The sequence below is a fragment of the Lithobates pipiens genome, unplaced genomic scaffold, assembly GCF_037356315.1.
Source record: "Lithobates pipiens isolate NorthernLeopardFrog02 unplaced genomic scaffold, aLitPip1_a1.2 Scaffold_8, whole genome shotgun sequence".
Taxonomy (NCBI): Eukaryota; Metazoa; Chordata; class Amphibia; order Anura; family Ranidae; genus Lithobates; species Lithobates pipiens.
Genome location: NW_027507903.1, coordinates 251,608,348 through 251,625,132, shown reverse-complemented (window position 1 = coordinate 251,625,132; position 16,785 = coordinate 251,608,348). Strand labels below are relative to the sequence as shown.

The 16,785-nt window shown below is 41.3% G+C and overlaps 1 protein-coding gene across 2 annotated transcripts in view; it reads right to left on the bottom strand.

Moving 5' to 3' along the window:
- Positions 1 to 222: 222 nt before the first annotated feature.
- Positions 223 to 16,785, bottom strand: part of NTN4 (netrin 4) — a 185,343-nt gene continuing 168,780 nt past the window's right edge. For both annotated transcript variants that reach the window (XM_077470221.1, XM_077470222.1), the window contains 3 exons: positions 9,207 to 9,275; positions 3,478 to 3,648; positions 223 to 1,074 (listed from right to left, as the gene is read on the bottom strand). In XM_077470221.1, coding sequence (XP_077326347.1) covers positions 938 to 1,074; positions 3,478 to 3,648; positions 9,207 to 9,275 — 377 coding nt within the window. In that variant the 3' untranslated portion in view covers positions 223 to 937. The remainder of the gene's footprint in view (positions 1,075 to 3,477; positions 3,649 to 9,206; positions 9,276 to 16,785) is intronic.

The window sequence follows — 16,785 nt, the reverse complement described above, 5'->3', positions numbered from 1 at the left end:
GGAGGCAGTGCTTAAAACAAAGCCTCATATTCCATTTCATTATTGAAATCAAGATGTAAACCACATGATTGTTCCAATACCTACAAATAGCTTTTGGATCACAATAAAATTAGGTTGATACAACACAATTAGCTATCCAAAATTCCAGCAAGAGAAAACTTTTCTGCATGTTTTCATTTCCAAAAGCTATAAAATGGGCTAACAAAAAAACTGCATGCAACATAAAGGTCCACATTTTTAATTGTATGTCTTGTGTCATGAAATGGCTTTGCAACATAAATAAATCTTTTGAAGACAACAAATAATATAAAAACACATAAAATACAGTCCTTTTAAAGGTGTCTATAGTGTGGGTTCAGTTCTATAGCTTACTAAACCCCATTGTCCTGTTTAAAAAATAAAAAAGCAAAAGGGAATTTTTGCAATAGGCATTAACAATTAGTAAAGTGCTTTGTAGAACATACTATTTACAATTCAAGGAGGATCTTGCGGGAAGATCTTTCCCTAACATCTAGTTCCACCCCCCATCTTCTGCTGGATTTTTCAATTAATCCTATGAAGAATACATCAGGGGGCCTTATCAACATTTTCAAGGAAGCTGTTCGGAGCACTTCCTCAATGTCAAAAGTCTGTATTTTCGTTCTCTGGTACCTTCAGCAATATAAATTGACAATAGAGAATTCACCTTGCACAAGTGGCCATAAGACACATTGTTTTATAACATCACAACGCCATCGGAACACTGACAAAGAGGAAGTTCTATCTAGCAGCAAAGCAAATGTACGTCTTGTAAAGCAGCCAGATGAAGAATTACATCATAACAAGTGCCTGATCTTTATAGGTGCTTTTGCACTCTCCCCCCTGTCCACTGTAATTTAAACTTTCATCCTAGGATGGCTTCTTTATTTTCCTGTTTTTAGTGCTCTGTTTTCTCTTGTCATACGCAATCCTTTTTCAGAATCTCCATTACTTTCTTGCCCAGAGCAGGTTTCCATGGCTGGACAAAACTTTTCATATTGACAATGAGGCGACCAGTGCGTATATCTTCATACCCTGCAACAAGGTATTCCAGACCTGTGGAGAGCACCAAGCATTTGTGTATTATTAAACTTTTCCAAAAATTGTATTTTGTCATCTTGGAAATCATGAACTATTTAACAAAACATTTGTTTAAAGTTTGGGAATCACTGGCCTAACATATAGTCAGGCATGTTCCATGGTAACAACGCTAGCATTGTTATGTGCCACTTGAGCCAAGCAGTTAAATAAATATATGAAATCCGGTACATATGTATGTGAACTACCAAAGTAAATTTCATTCTACTTAACCGTTGGCCTCTGGATGAAGGCATCCAAGGATGGTCAAAACACATGTTTTTACTCAAAGGGCAGCCTCTTGATTTACTTCTTGCAGAGAACAAAAAAACACTTAAACCATAGGATCCTTCTCATGTGGACAGATATGGTGCCAACCCTTGAAAACTGCCATATGAAATCTTCCAAGGCACCTACTGAGAAACTCAGGGCTCCAAGTAAATCGTCCAGGATTACAATTGACAGGTTTTTCCAGTTCTGAATATCTGGAATGGACATGCGCTCTGTCCATATCTTAAGGGTTTCACAAACTTCCACTGCACCCATCAGAGCCCCTCCTTCCAAAGAGGAGCATACTATAAAGATGGCCTCCTGCCTCTTATCTGTGGTGCCTTTAAAGACCAGGACCTCTTCCACCATCAGGGTGTTATTTAAATAGGAAATATCTGGGGCAACAGCAGGAGAACCTAATTTTTTGCATAATTCCTCCTCCATGCGGTACTGGTGTGCAAAATGCTTCGCTTGGGAAAACACTTTCTCCAAATCAGCCTAATCGGCATACATCACTTCTTGTATGTGAGGGTGCACTGGAAATGACTTGGGTTTTTGTGGTGGCCACCAAGATTTAAAACAAGTGACTTTAGGGAAAATTGATTCTGGAGTGGTAATTTAGTTTACTTATTCAGATTTTTGTGCATTAGATCCATTAGAAAGCCCACTGTGGTTCTCTGTCTGAGACAGGCCTGGACCCTGGATTCCTCCTGGGAGTACATGTACACAGAGGATTCCTGATCCTCAACAGCAACCTCCTCTTCCTTTGCCCCAACACCCCATCATTCTTCCCTCCACCTCTCTGCCTTCACGATACTATGGCTAGCAGACTGGTAAATGCACCAGTAATCCTTGCAGGTAAATGGCCATCCAACTGAGAGGAGTGTCAGTTTATGCCTGAAAACCTGTTTGGCAAGTCACCACCCGTAGACAAGTGTCCAAATGCTTGCTGTGCCCAGTTGACATAGCAAAATCTATGGCTGTTAAGGGCTGAAGGCATAATGGCCTCATGGATTCCATGGTGGTGCAACAGTGCAGGACCATGAGCTCAGGAAGGCTTGTACTATGCCCTGGAACTGGTAAAAAATGTCACCTGCGTGTACGTAGATGCAACGAAGCACCCCACTTGCTCTCTGCCATATGCCACTTCCATAGGAAAAACTACCAAAATGTCCTAGAAACCCAGGGAACACTGAGAGGGGGGACTGCCTCGTGGATCCCTATAACAACAGCTGTACTAATCAATCCATAGCTATAGGGCCAGTAGAACCAATCTTCACTCATCATGGCCAATCACGCAGGGCCTGAGAGACGTAACTTCCCTCCAGCAGGATCACTGTCCTGGACCTGTATAGCACCCTGCAAGAAAGATCACAGGATACACTGTACTCCAGAGACAAAGGTGGCTGTATCCACTATTGTATGTGGGGTCAGGGTACAATCAATTTGGCCTTTAGGCTGTTGTGACCAATCCAGATCCTATAGACACAAGCTAAGAAACTGAAGCTTGGCTGAGCTAGGAAGGTTAATTCCTGAAAGGGGATTCCTGCTTTTTTTTTGGCCAGTGTCCATTTACCTAATGGTGACAGCAAATTCTAAATAGTAATGATTCAAGTCCTTTGTGTGATGAGAGAAAAAGTCTACATATTAGAGGATATCACGATGATGTCTAAAAGTCACATGACAGGAACAAATTAATTTTGGAATGGAATATGCTTTTTGTCATGCTAGACATTTAATGTGCCAGACTAAATGATAAATGGATGTGTATTCTAAGGCTGGCTTACACAAGTTTGGTTGGGTAGACATCCCTAAATCAGTAGAATGTGCATTTTGTCTAGTGAAGCTGTGTTCACTTCAATTATCCAATCACATGCGAAGGAACTCCCTGCAAAAAAATTGGGTGCTTGAAATCTACATACGTTTTTTTTTTAAATGAAGGCAGAAGTGGAGTCATATAGAGCACCAAATTGATTGCTTAATAAGTGCTCCAACAAAATAAAAATAAAAGTAATTACTATAGCTAGCAGCACTATTCCCATTTTCCCTAAAGATGCTACAACAAATTTCCCTCTCAGAAATACGTGCAATGAGTGATTAGAGATACTATACCTGGGTTTAGAATAGGACATGTGCAGCCACGGTTCGTCCATGATTCTGGATATAGAGTCCTTTTTCCTTTTAAGATCTTTAACTTTGTCATTTTCAAAACCTTTTTAATCTTCACATTCACTTCAGCGTGAGAGCCTCTATCATGGGCTGACAGTATCTTTATTTTCAGCACTGTCCCAGAAGAAATATTTAGAAAACAGATTAGGAAAACTATTTTGCTAACAATCAACCAAAAACATCTATCCAAATGTAAAAATAATTTGAGAAATGATACGCATAAAAGGATGGTAATGAAAATCCCTACTAATGCACACATTTGAAGTACAATTAAAGGCTCCTGTATGACTGTCTAAACAAGTCCTAAATCCAGTTACTATGTGTTACACAAGCCTCAAAGTAAAAAAAAAAACTTTTGTTATTGAGCCTCCGTTATTGAGCCTCCTTCATTTGTGCCTCACATGCGCCCCCTCCGAGATACTACAGCTCACAGTGGAAAGGTTTCAGCAACATAATCAGTTCTACCAATTCAAAAAGCAGTGGGCAGGACTAGGTCTGACTTGAAATAAGGTATGACGATGCTGATAGCCATGCCCCATGCAACATTCTCTTATTCCACTGTAGGGCAAGCAGGCACAACCTACATGAGTGCTCTGAATTAAGGAGCAGCACAGCATCGTTGCCACACCATCAAAGAAAGCTGCATTAGGTGCACTTCACTGGCAGGATCAAAGGGTATTTGTGGAACTTTGCAGTGTGACTAAAAGAAAATTGTAAATGCAGATGCACTTATATTTAAAACCCAACTCAAGGAAAAATAATAAAAATCCACCCTTGCACTGCAAGAAATAAATGCTTTTTTAGTCTAGGGGCAGAGTATCAAGGTGGAACACCTTAGGCTGGCCATAAATGGATTGAAATGTGTCCGGTTCAGCAGGAACCGGACAAATCTTGATCTATGCATGGGCAGACTGGTTGTACACAAGTTGGTCTACAATACTAATTATTTTATTCTGACTGCAGGGAAGGCCCCCCGCTGTCAGAATACAAATGAGCAGTGGGAAGAATTTCCCCATCTACCTGTGCGAATGGAGGAATCGGCTCAACCCACTGGTTGAAAAAAAAAAGAATCATGTATAGCCAGCTTCATTCCTTGCTCCAGCCCTGCAACCAGTCCATGGCAGCTACAAAAGGCTCCGGCTGAACTCCAGCCTCCTCAGCATCCAATACAGGGTTGGCAGGAGAGGAGATGTAAGGTAAGTAAAGTGGCTTGTACAGTATCACCAGGCATACCAAGCTTTTAACCCTTTCAGTGCAGAGGGACCTCAACTGCAGGGGTGGATTTTTTTCTTTTTCCTGGAGTGGGGCTTTAAGTACTCCACCACATATTTATTTTAATAAGAGGTAAAAATTTTACATTACTGAAACTGGTAGAGAGCAGTTATAATTTGAAAAAAAACTTTATCAAAAACCACATTTTAATTCATTTGACTACAGTAAACTGAAATTTAAACGGCTATTTTGATAGCTTGCACATTACTAGTGCGCTATGTATTACTTGCTTAAAGTGATTGTAAAGTCTTTTTTTTTTAAAACATGTTATACTTACCTACTCTGTGCAGTGGTTTTGCACAGAGCATCACGGATCCTCCTCTTCTTGGCACCCACAGCGGCAACCCTGGCTCCTCTCTCCTGCCTGGTGACCCGACTGCAAGCAGCTTGATATGGGGGCACCCAAGCAGACACTCTTCTGATCAACAGCTCTGTCTGTTCACTCACACACAGACCCGTGGCGCCACCCCATCCCTCTGTCTCCTGATTGGCTCAATATCTGTGATAATGCACTGCTGCAAAAAGCCAATTAGGAGTGCAAGTTCCGGGAGAGGCAAGTCTCTCGTGGACATCGCTGGATCGAGAGGGGGCTCAGGTAAGTATTAGGGGGGCTGCTGCACACAGAAGGATGTTTACCTTCATGCACAGAATGCATAAGGTAAAAAAACGTTGTGGCTTTACAACCACTTTAATAAGGCTGTAATTTTTGGGCTAAACTGGCACTTGTATTTTCTCTGGTTTTTCTAAATGGGATCAAATGATAGCTTTATTACTGGAATAGGCAGATCAGTGATTAAGAGAAAGATTCAAGCTGTTGTGTTTACAGACAAAGTACAAGTCAGTTTGCTCTTTCTTATAAAGCTTCTGGAGTGTAGTTAGGTGATGAATTGTGCTTGTAATAAAGCTCATATTCCTCCTCCATACATAGAGTGATGAAAGGGTGAAGGATCTGTGTGCTACAGTAAGATTTATTCATTTGTTCTTTGCTTACACCCCTTATCATTAAGAAAGATTAAATATCATCACTATCACACTCAGGAAGCTAGAGCAACACATAATCATAATTTTTCACTGACACAAGACCCCTTGAACTTTCTTTGCAGGGCACCCTGTCTTTGTTGGGCATAACTTATCTCCTGATCCACTCCCAGAAAGGAAACAGGTGGGGACAGCGTTAACAAATGTAAAGGGAGTTTAATGCACACATTGCACGAATGCAAAGCATAAATACATATTTTATTAGCCAGATGAAATGCAACACAAGCTACTATACAATTGATCAGAGGTTGTTAATTACCCTAAATTCCAGGAGTGATAACCTCTGGTCAAGATATACACAAATTAAAAAAGCCAAAACAAGCCCACAAAACAACAAATTTAGGTTCCAACAGCCTAAAACACCACTACAATCACCTATATTGAGATACTTAACAAAGTATGAGGTTTGTGATGTATTTTTGGTATCCCAGTTATAAAAATCAAGCTCCCTGGTTTTGTTCAGCAGTGAGATCTGTTAGAGCTCGTTCATATGTGTGTTGATTATGAAAAACTAAAATGAAATGTTTATTAACGTGCTTATAGTGTTCATGTTGTGTTCACATGCTATGTTTGTGTTTTTCAGGCATTGAAAAAAAACATCAAGAAAGTTTGTTTAACGCCCATGAAAGCGTTGTTTTTTTAGGCGGAAGTCCTGCCATCCAAACTGGCACAACCATTTATATATGAATTAGTTGTGTAAGCTGTAGTGCTATAACCCATAAAGTCCTAGTGCTGGTCATATAATATACAGCATCTCACAAAAGTGAGTACACCCCTCACATTTTTGTAAATATTTTATTATATCTTTTAATGTGACAACACTGAAGAAATTACACTTTGCTACAATGTAAAGTAGTCAGTGTACAGCTTGTATAACAGTGTAAATGTGCTGCCCCTTCAAAATAACAACACACAGCCATTAGACCCCTTTCACACCAGGGCGTTTTGCAGGCGCTATAGTGTTAGAAATAGCTCCTGCAATCCGCCCTAAAGAAGCTGCACCATTATGTGTAGTGTGAAAGCCCGAGGGCTTTCACACTACAGCAGTGCGCTGGCAGGACTTTTTCCAGCTTCTTTGGAGCGGTGAAGGAGCGGTGTATTTACTGCTCCTCCCCATTGAAATCAATGGGGCAGCTCTGTAATACCGCCGGCAAAACGCAGCTATTGCAGCGTATTGCCGGCGGTTTTAACCCTTCCTCGGCCGCTAGCGGGGGTAAAAGCTGAAATGCGCCGCAAATAGCGGCGTTTTACTGCCCACGCTATGGGTGGTGTGGTGTGAAAGGGGTCTTATTGTCGAAATCGCTGAAAACAAAAGTGAGTACACCCCTAAGTGAAAATGTCCAAATTCAGCCCAATTCGTTTTCCCTCCCCAGTGCCATGTGACTCGTTAGTGTGACAAGGTCTCAGGTGTGAATGGGGAGCAGGTGTTAAATTTGGTGTTATCGCTCTCACTCTCCCATACTAATCACTGGAAGTTCAAAATGGCACCTCATGGCAAAGAACTCTCTGAGGATCTGAAAAAAAGAATTGGTGCTCTACATAAAGATGGCCTAGACTATAAGAAGATTGCCAAGACCCCGGAACTAAGCTGCAGCATGGTGGCCAAGACCATACAGCAGTTTAACAGGATGGGTTCCACTCAGAACAGGTCTCGCCACGGTCGACCAAAGAAGTTCAGTGCACATGCTCAGCATTCTATCCAGAGGTTGTCTTTGGGAAATAGGCGTACGAGTGCTGCCAGCATTGCTGCAGAGGTTGAATGGGTGGGGGGCCAGCCTGTCAGTGCTTAGACCATACACCTCACACTGCATCAAATTGGTCTGCATAGCTGTCATCCCAGAAGGAAGCCTTTTCTGAAGTTGTTGCACAAGAAAGCCTGCAAACAGTTTGCTAAAGACAAGCAGACTAAGGACATGGATTACTGGAACCATGTTCTGTGGTCTGATGAGACCAAGATAAATTTATTTGGTTCCAATGGTGTCAAGCATGTGTAGCGGCAACCAGGTGAGGAGTACAAAGACAAGTGTGTCTTGCCTACAGTCAAGCATGCTGGTGGAAAGGCCATGGTCTGGGGCTGCATGAGTGCTGCCGACACTGAGGCACTACAGTTCATTGAGGGAACCATGAATGCCAACATGTACTGTGACATACTGGAGGAGAGCATGATCCCCTCCCTTTGAAAACAGGGCCGCATGGCAGTATTCCGAACATGATAACGGCCCCAAAGACACCTCCAAGGCGACCACTGCCTTGCTAAAGCTAAAGGTAATGGACTGGCCAGGCATGTCTCTAGACCTAAACCCTCTCTAACATCCACCAGCTCCATGATGTGGTCATGGAGGAATAAAAAAGGACTCCAGTGGCAACCTGTAAAGCTTTGGTTTACTCCATGCCCAAGAAGGTTAAGGCAGTGCTGGAAAATAACAGTGGCCATACAAAATATTGACACTTTTGGCCCAATTTGGACATTTTCACTTAGGGGTGTATGCACTTTTGTTGCCAGCGGTTTAGACATTAATGGCTGTGTGTTGAGTTATTTTGAGCGGACAGCAAATTTATACTGTTATACAAGCGGTACACTCACTACTTTATATTGTAGCAAAGTGCCATTTCTTCAGTGTTGTCACATGAAAGGATATAATAAAATATTTACAAAAATGTGAGCGGTGTACTCACTTTTGTGAGATACCATATATATATATATATATATATATATATATATATATATCAATGACCAATACATAAACAAAAATATATACATGCTGTTGCTAACCTTTTGAGAAAATCAGCAAATGGAAAGCGTTAGTATTGGACTGCACTGCAACCGTAAGTGATGACATACCCCCCGCCGGAAGTGACGTATCGCTGGTAGTGAGCGAGGGTGAGACACTGCACAAGGGGCACACTGTTGGGTTTACTGGCACTTCTGTGTGAGATTTTATGGGCTGTTTTTAACTTTATGCTTGTGAGTGCCATTTTATTGATATTAAATTAAATTTGGGGGTAAATGGAGTCACACTGTCGGGGATATTTACTAAAACCGGTTCACACAGAATCTGGTGCAGCTGTGCATAGTAACCAATCAGCTTCTAGGTTTTATTGTCAATGCTTAATTGAACAAGCTGACTTTAGAATCTCCCCCATTATGTCATAATTGTTCAACTTTCGCAACCTCTGGCATCTGCTACTAATCCAGACAAAAATCTTTCTATGTATCCAGAAACATTATCCCTTGGTTACTACTGCTTCACCACAAAATAGTTGTTTTGTAAAAGGCTTGTGTATTTTTAGGATGAATGAATGCTCAGTGTTATTGACCAATCACAGTTGGGATACAGGACTACTTCTTCCTTGATACTCACCATAGGAGTATTTCATTCCACAGAAAACTTTTGGTTTTCCTAATGTTTGCTCCTTGCATTCACATTTTCCTGAAACAAGAATAAAAAGCAGGATACAAATTTTATAACAGAATGTAATTTCTGTTTTATCGTATACAAACAAGATTTTGTTTTTCACTTATCGTGTTTTCATAGATTTATATTTCTTAGACTTGTGAAGAGGATATGTATAATTTGAATAAAAGGGTTGCATTGTACAGAAGTGGTTAATTTGAAGTCCCAGAGTAACTTTAGATCTAGACATAGGTGTGTGCAGCCTATTACATTAGGGTGTGCACCCAAAGCTCAAGCACACGTGCCTTTCTCTGCAGCCTCAGCTGCACAGGGCAAACTGAAGCATAATAAATACAGAATACAATGCTTCAGTTATGAATGAACACATTGAGTGTGTCCACTGTGTACTTTTACAAAAGTTTTTATTGTAGAGTAACAAGATTACGGGTCAATACAATAGGCTTACAGTGTGATGCCGGTACAGGAAGTTTCAGTCCAGTACAATTAAAGTAAATTTCCAGGTAACATTGTACACATTCCCTGGATCAAAACAGACCCTGGGTTCACAGAAATGCAACACAAACACGGCCTGGAGAATGCCTGAAGCCTATGGTGATCATATCTAGCGTAGTTGAAGGATGAAAAGGGAAAAAAAAAAAAAGGAGGGAAGGAAGGAGGGGGAAAGTTAAGGGACAAGAGAAGATTGGAGGGGAAAGAAGGTGTAGAGTGCCACAGAGGAAGTGTCCACTGTGTTCATTTAGAAAAGGAAGGGGTTGGTAAATGACATATTGACCAGCCCTTTCCCCCGCTCTACATCTTGAAACATCCCCCGCAGCAGCCCAGGGGATATGAATGAAGCCAGCAGCACTGCGAGGGGGGGGGGGGGGTGCAACAGAGGGGGAAGCTTAGGCAGTAGGGGGAATTGGCACCACACAGAGTATTAGGGTGTGCCCTGGAACACCTGGCACAACCCCTGCGCACACCTATGGATCTAGACTAACAACAGACAAGGGTCAATGGAAGTATTTTTAAGTGATGTAATGGTGCTAGTATTAAACTCTGACTAGCCTGAGGTTTACTGTTCCTTAAGGAAAACCTTAAATTATTGGAGAAGCAATGGATGATGCCAGTGCTCACCTCTCTTTCTGAAAATGCTCTTTGCCTGGCTGTGATGTTGACACTTCAATATTTTGAGTCACTAACACAGTACGTCTTTCCAAATCTGTGTATTTGTTCTGGGGTCAGTGACTGATCTGTCACCTAGGTTTTAATGAAGGAGGTGAGCAGTGAGACCTCTCTTTAATTCTCATGACAGGTTGACTTAAAGATGGTAATTTTAACCTTTGGATTACCTTGAAATATAGGAAGAGATTTTTTCCACAGAGGAGAGGAAAATCCACCAGCACACACAAGAAAAATTATGGTTCCTTTTAAAGCAGAGGTAAAGCCTTACAGTAGCCATACGGCTGCTTGAATTGTCTTTGTCATTGCAGGGTCACTTGTAAACTAAACGGAGGCTGGAAAAGAAAAACATAGCTTTTCTTTTAAGCTGCTTTCACACTGGGGCGTTAAGGGCGTTGGCAGTAAAGCGCCGCTATATTGAACGGTGCTTTACTGTAGTGTTAGCTGTGCTATTTGGCAGCTAGCGTGGTGCTTTTAACCCCTGCTAGCGCCTGAAAAAGGGTTAAAACCGCTGGCAAAGCACCCCTGCCCAATGGGCAGGGGTGCTTTAGGAGTGGTGTGTACACCGCTTCTACAGCACTGTAAAGATGCTGCTTGCAGGACTTCTTTTTACTGTTCTGCAAGCGCACCGCTCCAGTGTGAAAGCACTCGGGCTTTCACACTGGGGTAAGATGAGAGGCTCTTTACTGGCGTTATTTTTAGCACTATATCGCCTAAGTGTGAAAGCAGCCTTACAAACTTCAGTTACAAGTGACTGTGCCATGACTGGGTCAATTCCAGCAGAAGTACGGATATGGCAAGACCATACTGCTGTTTTTTAAAGAAGCTCCAAAATTTCAGTCAGTGTGCTACTGGATTAATGTTTCTTCTGTTAAAAATACTTAAAAAAAATAAAATAAAAACAAGCACACTTATAAAGCAAAGTGTTCTATTAACAAAGGTCCATTGTGCTTTGCTTGATGAGTTTCTGGCAAGCTTACTTATGAGGAAGCTGGTGGGGTATCTACTCATCCACAACAAAAATACAGTGGGTATAGAAAAGAATCACCCCTTTAAAATAATCACATTTTGTTGCTTTGCAGCCTGGAATTAAGATAGGCACCGTTTTTGTTTTATCCAGCTGTATTTACTCATCCAAATGAAAGATATAACACCAACATGTTGTCAGAAAACAAAAAACAAATCAAAAACAGAATCACTGCAATGTGCTTTGGGTCATTGTCATGTTGGAAGGTAAACCTTCTTCTCACTGCCAACTTTCCGGCAGAGGGCAGCAGCTTTACCTCAAGAATTTGATGGAATTTTGCCCAATCCATTTTTCTTCTATACTGACAAGTGCTCCAGTCCCTGCTGCAGAGAAACACCTCCATAACAGGAACTTACCACCTCTATGCTTTACTGTATGAATGGTATTATTTGGATGGTGAACTGTATTGGATTCCTGTCAGACATATTGTTTGGTCTTAAGAGCAAATCATTAAATGTTAGCCTCATTTGACCACCTTAAATGCACCTAGAAGATTCTGAGGCCACATGAAAAATATGTGTTATGGTCAGATGAGAGCAAAATGTAATTATTTGGCCTTAACACCAAACGATATGTCTGGTGGAAATCCAATATAGCTCACCATCCAAATAACACCATTCCTACAGTAAAGCAGCATGGAGGTTGTAATATTCTGTTATGGAGGTGTTTCTCTGCAGCAGAGACTGGAGCATTTGTCAGGATAAAAAATGGATGGGGCAAAATACCATCAAATTCTTAAGGAAAATCCGTTGCCCTCTGCCAGAAAGTTGTCAATGGGAAGTAGGTTTACCTTCCAACATTACAATGACCCAAAGCACACAGCAAAAATGACCAAACAGTGGTTAAAGGAGAAAAGGGAAAATGTCCTTGCATGGCCTATTTAGAGCCCAGACTTAAACCCCATTGAAAATGTGTGGAATGACTTGAAGACTGCAGTCCACAAAAGGTCACCATCACATTTAACTGAGCTTGAGCAGTTCTGCAAAGAAGAGTGGGTCAATATTGCAAAGTCTAGATGTACAAAGTTCGTAGACACATATCCCAACAGACTAAAGGCTGTAATTAAAGCAAAAGGTGGTTCAACAAAATACTGACATAAGGGGGTTAATCCTTTTTCAAACTCAGTGATTCTGTTTTTTATTTTTTTTCTGACATGTTTGTGGTATATCTTTCACTTGGATGTTATAAGTTGCTCTAGAAAATATAGCTTGATAAAACAAATAATGTGTATATCTTAATTTCAGGCTGAAAACCAACAAAATGTGATTATTTTAAAGGGGGGGGGGATCTTTTCTATACCCACTGTACATGTTCACGAACTGGTTGTTTAAGGGGTTAAGGCATGTTAACACATGATATTACTGTCATGTTATTATCTATCTCTCATCATTATTACTGTGTGATACTCTCATAAGTTGCAAATAATGAGTGACCTAAAATGCCCTAAGATGATATAAAATTTGATCATTTAGAACAATGTCTCATTGCGTGATAAATAATAAATGAGCACAAGAAAAGCTTTCAACCTCTGACATATTGGTTACAGAACTACGGTACTCTTGTTTACTTATCTCCTGACCTTGCAATGTAATAGCATATATGCTTGAATGAAAAGGGTTAATTGTCATGAAACTTTAGCACAGGTGTCTCATAACATGCGGATCAGCAGCACTCCCTTTGTTGACATTCCAAAGAGAGGGAGCAGTAAAATGGGAGCAGTTTTCAGTTTATCCAATAATTAGAAAAAGGAATGTTTGTGTAATCCAACAAAAACAAACCACACTAAATGCATTTTCATTGACATAAATGGATTCTAATAGAATATTAAAATGTGGATTAGGAAAACCACAAATCTTGTTGATTGTCATACTTCATGCCTACTTGAGAAATGAATAAGTTGCATTGTGTTGATTTGCTTGATTCTAATTCTATAACCCCCCCCCCCCCCCGCACTTACCAAACACTAAACGGAAATTAATTTTTTATGACCTTAGTTTGCATTAGTCAAAGGTAATCTTTATGAATTGAAAAATTAGAAGTCTGTAAAATAATTTTCTTGGCAGTACATCACAGGACACAAGATCCAAAAGCAATCTTATGAGGGGTAGGAAATATGGCAAACAACAGCTAACAGGTCCCAAGAACCCCGAAAAGAGCTAAACTCACAGGATCACCTGTAGGACTTTCTGACTGAAGCAGGCATCATCATGCTGCTTAAGTCAGCAATTGTGAAGCAGGATAGTACACTGGACCTTGAGATAGCATTTCTGGATGAAGCTCCACAGAGAGTACCAAACCCTCCTGGTTCATGTTGAGAATCACCGAAGTGCCCTCTGACCTTCCAAAGCAAGTGAGGAAGGAGCTTTAGAGGGGAAAGGCATAAATCAGGTGGAACTCATACTACAGAATTACCAGGGCCTGTGAATCCCTGGTTCTAGGAATATAGTTGTCCAATTTGTTATTGAGCCTGAAACCCAGGAAATTCACGTTCAGCACCCCCCCCCCCCCCATTTGCAACAGAGAGCCTAAAATACCTCTAGGTGGTGAGGCTATTCTCAAGAATCCAGATGCTAATGGTTCGCCTGGCAATTTTCCGTGCCTGGAATGTGCACCATGGACAAGACAAGAATGCGAAGGCCTGCCCAAGCAAGAAGATCTGCCTTCCTCTGGGGAGCAGAAGACACACTGAAGGGCATGAAGTGAGGAGGAGGCAAGATGCAATACTTGTATACTTGTATACTTGTAGCCTCTGGACATGATGTGCCGGACTTATTGATCTAAAAAAACCCTGGGTCCAGGTAGGTGCAAAGGCCGCCAACCTACCCCATGATTTAGGCTCCAAGGATCGGAGCAAAATGTGCCAGGGGCGTGGCCTGGCTGGAGTCTGGGCTGAGGCTGCCATCCATCTCACTTTATGTACATGGGTCTGCTTCATGATGTGTGGCTTATGAATCTTGGAGCCAGGACAAGTTACCTGTCCCTGCCTGAGCGGCAACTACATTTTGTCTTTTGGGGTCACCATTGGTCTAACAATTAACCAATCCTATGAGTTCTATTATTTATGATAAAGAAATATGTAGGCTGTCATTTTTTCATATTGAAATATTTTATTAAATCAAGTCGAATCACAATAGCCATCACATGAAACAAAACAGTCATCATAAACATGGAATGCTTCATGCAGGGAGTGGTACATTAACAAGTGCCATTTACATGTCAAAACAAACGACAACTGTACACAATAGGCCAATCAATTTATGGACAAATATATTCCATCAAATGATGGCTTATAGAAACCTAATTGCTAAAGTAGAGGTAGAAAAAGCTAAAGAGCTGACATGGCCCAGGGGAAAACTAGGAACAAGTAAAGTCAGTGAAATATCCAGCAATGTACTGATAAACAAGAGAAAAGAGTAGAGAAGTAATGGAGGAAAAGGGAAGTAAAAGGAGAAGGATGGTTTCGGGAATTGAACCGGCCATGGTCCCAAGAACACAGTCAACCGAATAGTATAACAAGGCAGCTAAGACTCCATAAGTGAGGCATCAAAATTAGGGGGCACAAATCTATCAACCCAAGGTTGCTGAATTTTGGAGTATCGTCTCACCTCTCCATCCTAGAGTGTTGCCTCCGTCTTGACGTGTATCAGTGCCTGGGTGACTATTTTTTGTAGCATCCACACTAAGTACCGATGTTTTCCAGGCTTTGTTTATTGTTTGCTTTGCAGCAGTTGAATGAAGAAGAGGAAACCGCATTGGCTCCTGGTCAGCTCCAAGCAATGAAAGCTCAGTAGGGCTATTCGCGGATCGGGTGAAATCGACTTGTCAAATAGCGAAGACAGGATGGAAAAAATGTCTTTCCATTAAGGCTATACAATGGGACAAGACCACCATGTATGTAGATATGTGTGCAGATGCCCACAACCCTGAAAACAGGTGGATGGATAGCCCGGGACATATTTGGCTAGCCTATGAGGCACTAGATATCAGCGGGATAAGACTTTATAAAATGTCTCCAAAGCGAGAAGATTTGAAGAAACCTTATGTGTTGTCTGCTAAATCTCTGACCAATCCTCTGGGGAAAGGTGTAGGGCTAGATATGAAGTCCACTTATCAACATAAGCTGGTGGGGTTAGCTGTGGAGAAGATAGCAATGCTGTGTACAATTTAGAAATAGCCCCCTTAGCGTGTTAATCAGATGCACAAAAATGTTCATACATCATGGTGGGGTCTGTGCTAGATGAAAGTGTAGTCATGTAAAAGTGTTTGATTTGCAGGTACCGAAAGATCTTCGAATTTGGGAGTTTTTATCACTCTTGTAGGGTCGGAAATGATTTAAAACCTTTGAAAGTCACAAGGTGGTGTAATCGACTAAGGAGTAAGTGTGTCCTATGATGAAATGAAATTGGGGAAGTAGCTGCAGGATAGAAGGCCGGATTGTGGAAAAAAAGACAGTAAGGGTTTGTGGAGAAATAAATTTTGCCTTTGATTTTACTCTGTCCCAAATATGTAAGGAATGTTGGGTGACTGGGTGGAATGCGTGGCCTCGCTCCAGTGGGGTGAGCCTAAGTAAGTTGTATATAGTGTGAGGGTCAGCATCCAAGGCTTTAAGACCAACAGACAGGGGGACCTCCTGACTGGCATGATATTTGATAAGAGGAGCCAGTTGGGCCACCTGATAATATGTGGAAAAATGCGCAATACCGAGGCCACCGGTCTGTTTAGAAAGCAAAAGACCTGGAGAGGGCAGACAAGTGGATCCCCAAATAAACTAGGTAACCCTGCTCTGTAAAATGCAGAAAAAATGTGCAGGGACCAGAATCGGCAATACTTGAAGAAGATATAAGATTTTAGGAAGCAGGGTCATCTTAACTGAACTTATCTTACCAAGCCAGGATATGAGGAGAATAGACCATTTAGAAATTAGTTTTGTTAAATGAGCTAGCATGGGAGAGTAGTGTGTTTATACTAAGAGTCCGGAAGGGTCAGGTGCACTCTTAGGTATTTCAAAGGGTGGGTTGACCATTGAAAGGGAAAGGACTGTTGTAAAAGTCCATATTCTTCGCCTGATAGTGTAATATTTAAGGCCATCGACTTGTTCTGGTTAATTTTCAGACCAGAGATCTTTGCAAAGCAGTCCAGAAAAAAAGTTAATTTTTGATTCTTAACGATTAATCATGCAGCTCTACCATGCAGACTCAGAATGACCCAGTCTCCAGCCATTCTGCATGTGTACCGACACTACTATTACTTATGGCTTCTTCTGAATGATTAATTCTTGTGGCGACAGCGCAGGTGCAGAATGACCTTGGACTTAGGTCATTCAGAATGACTGAATTA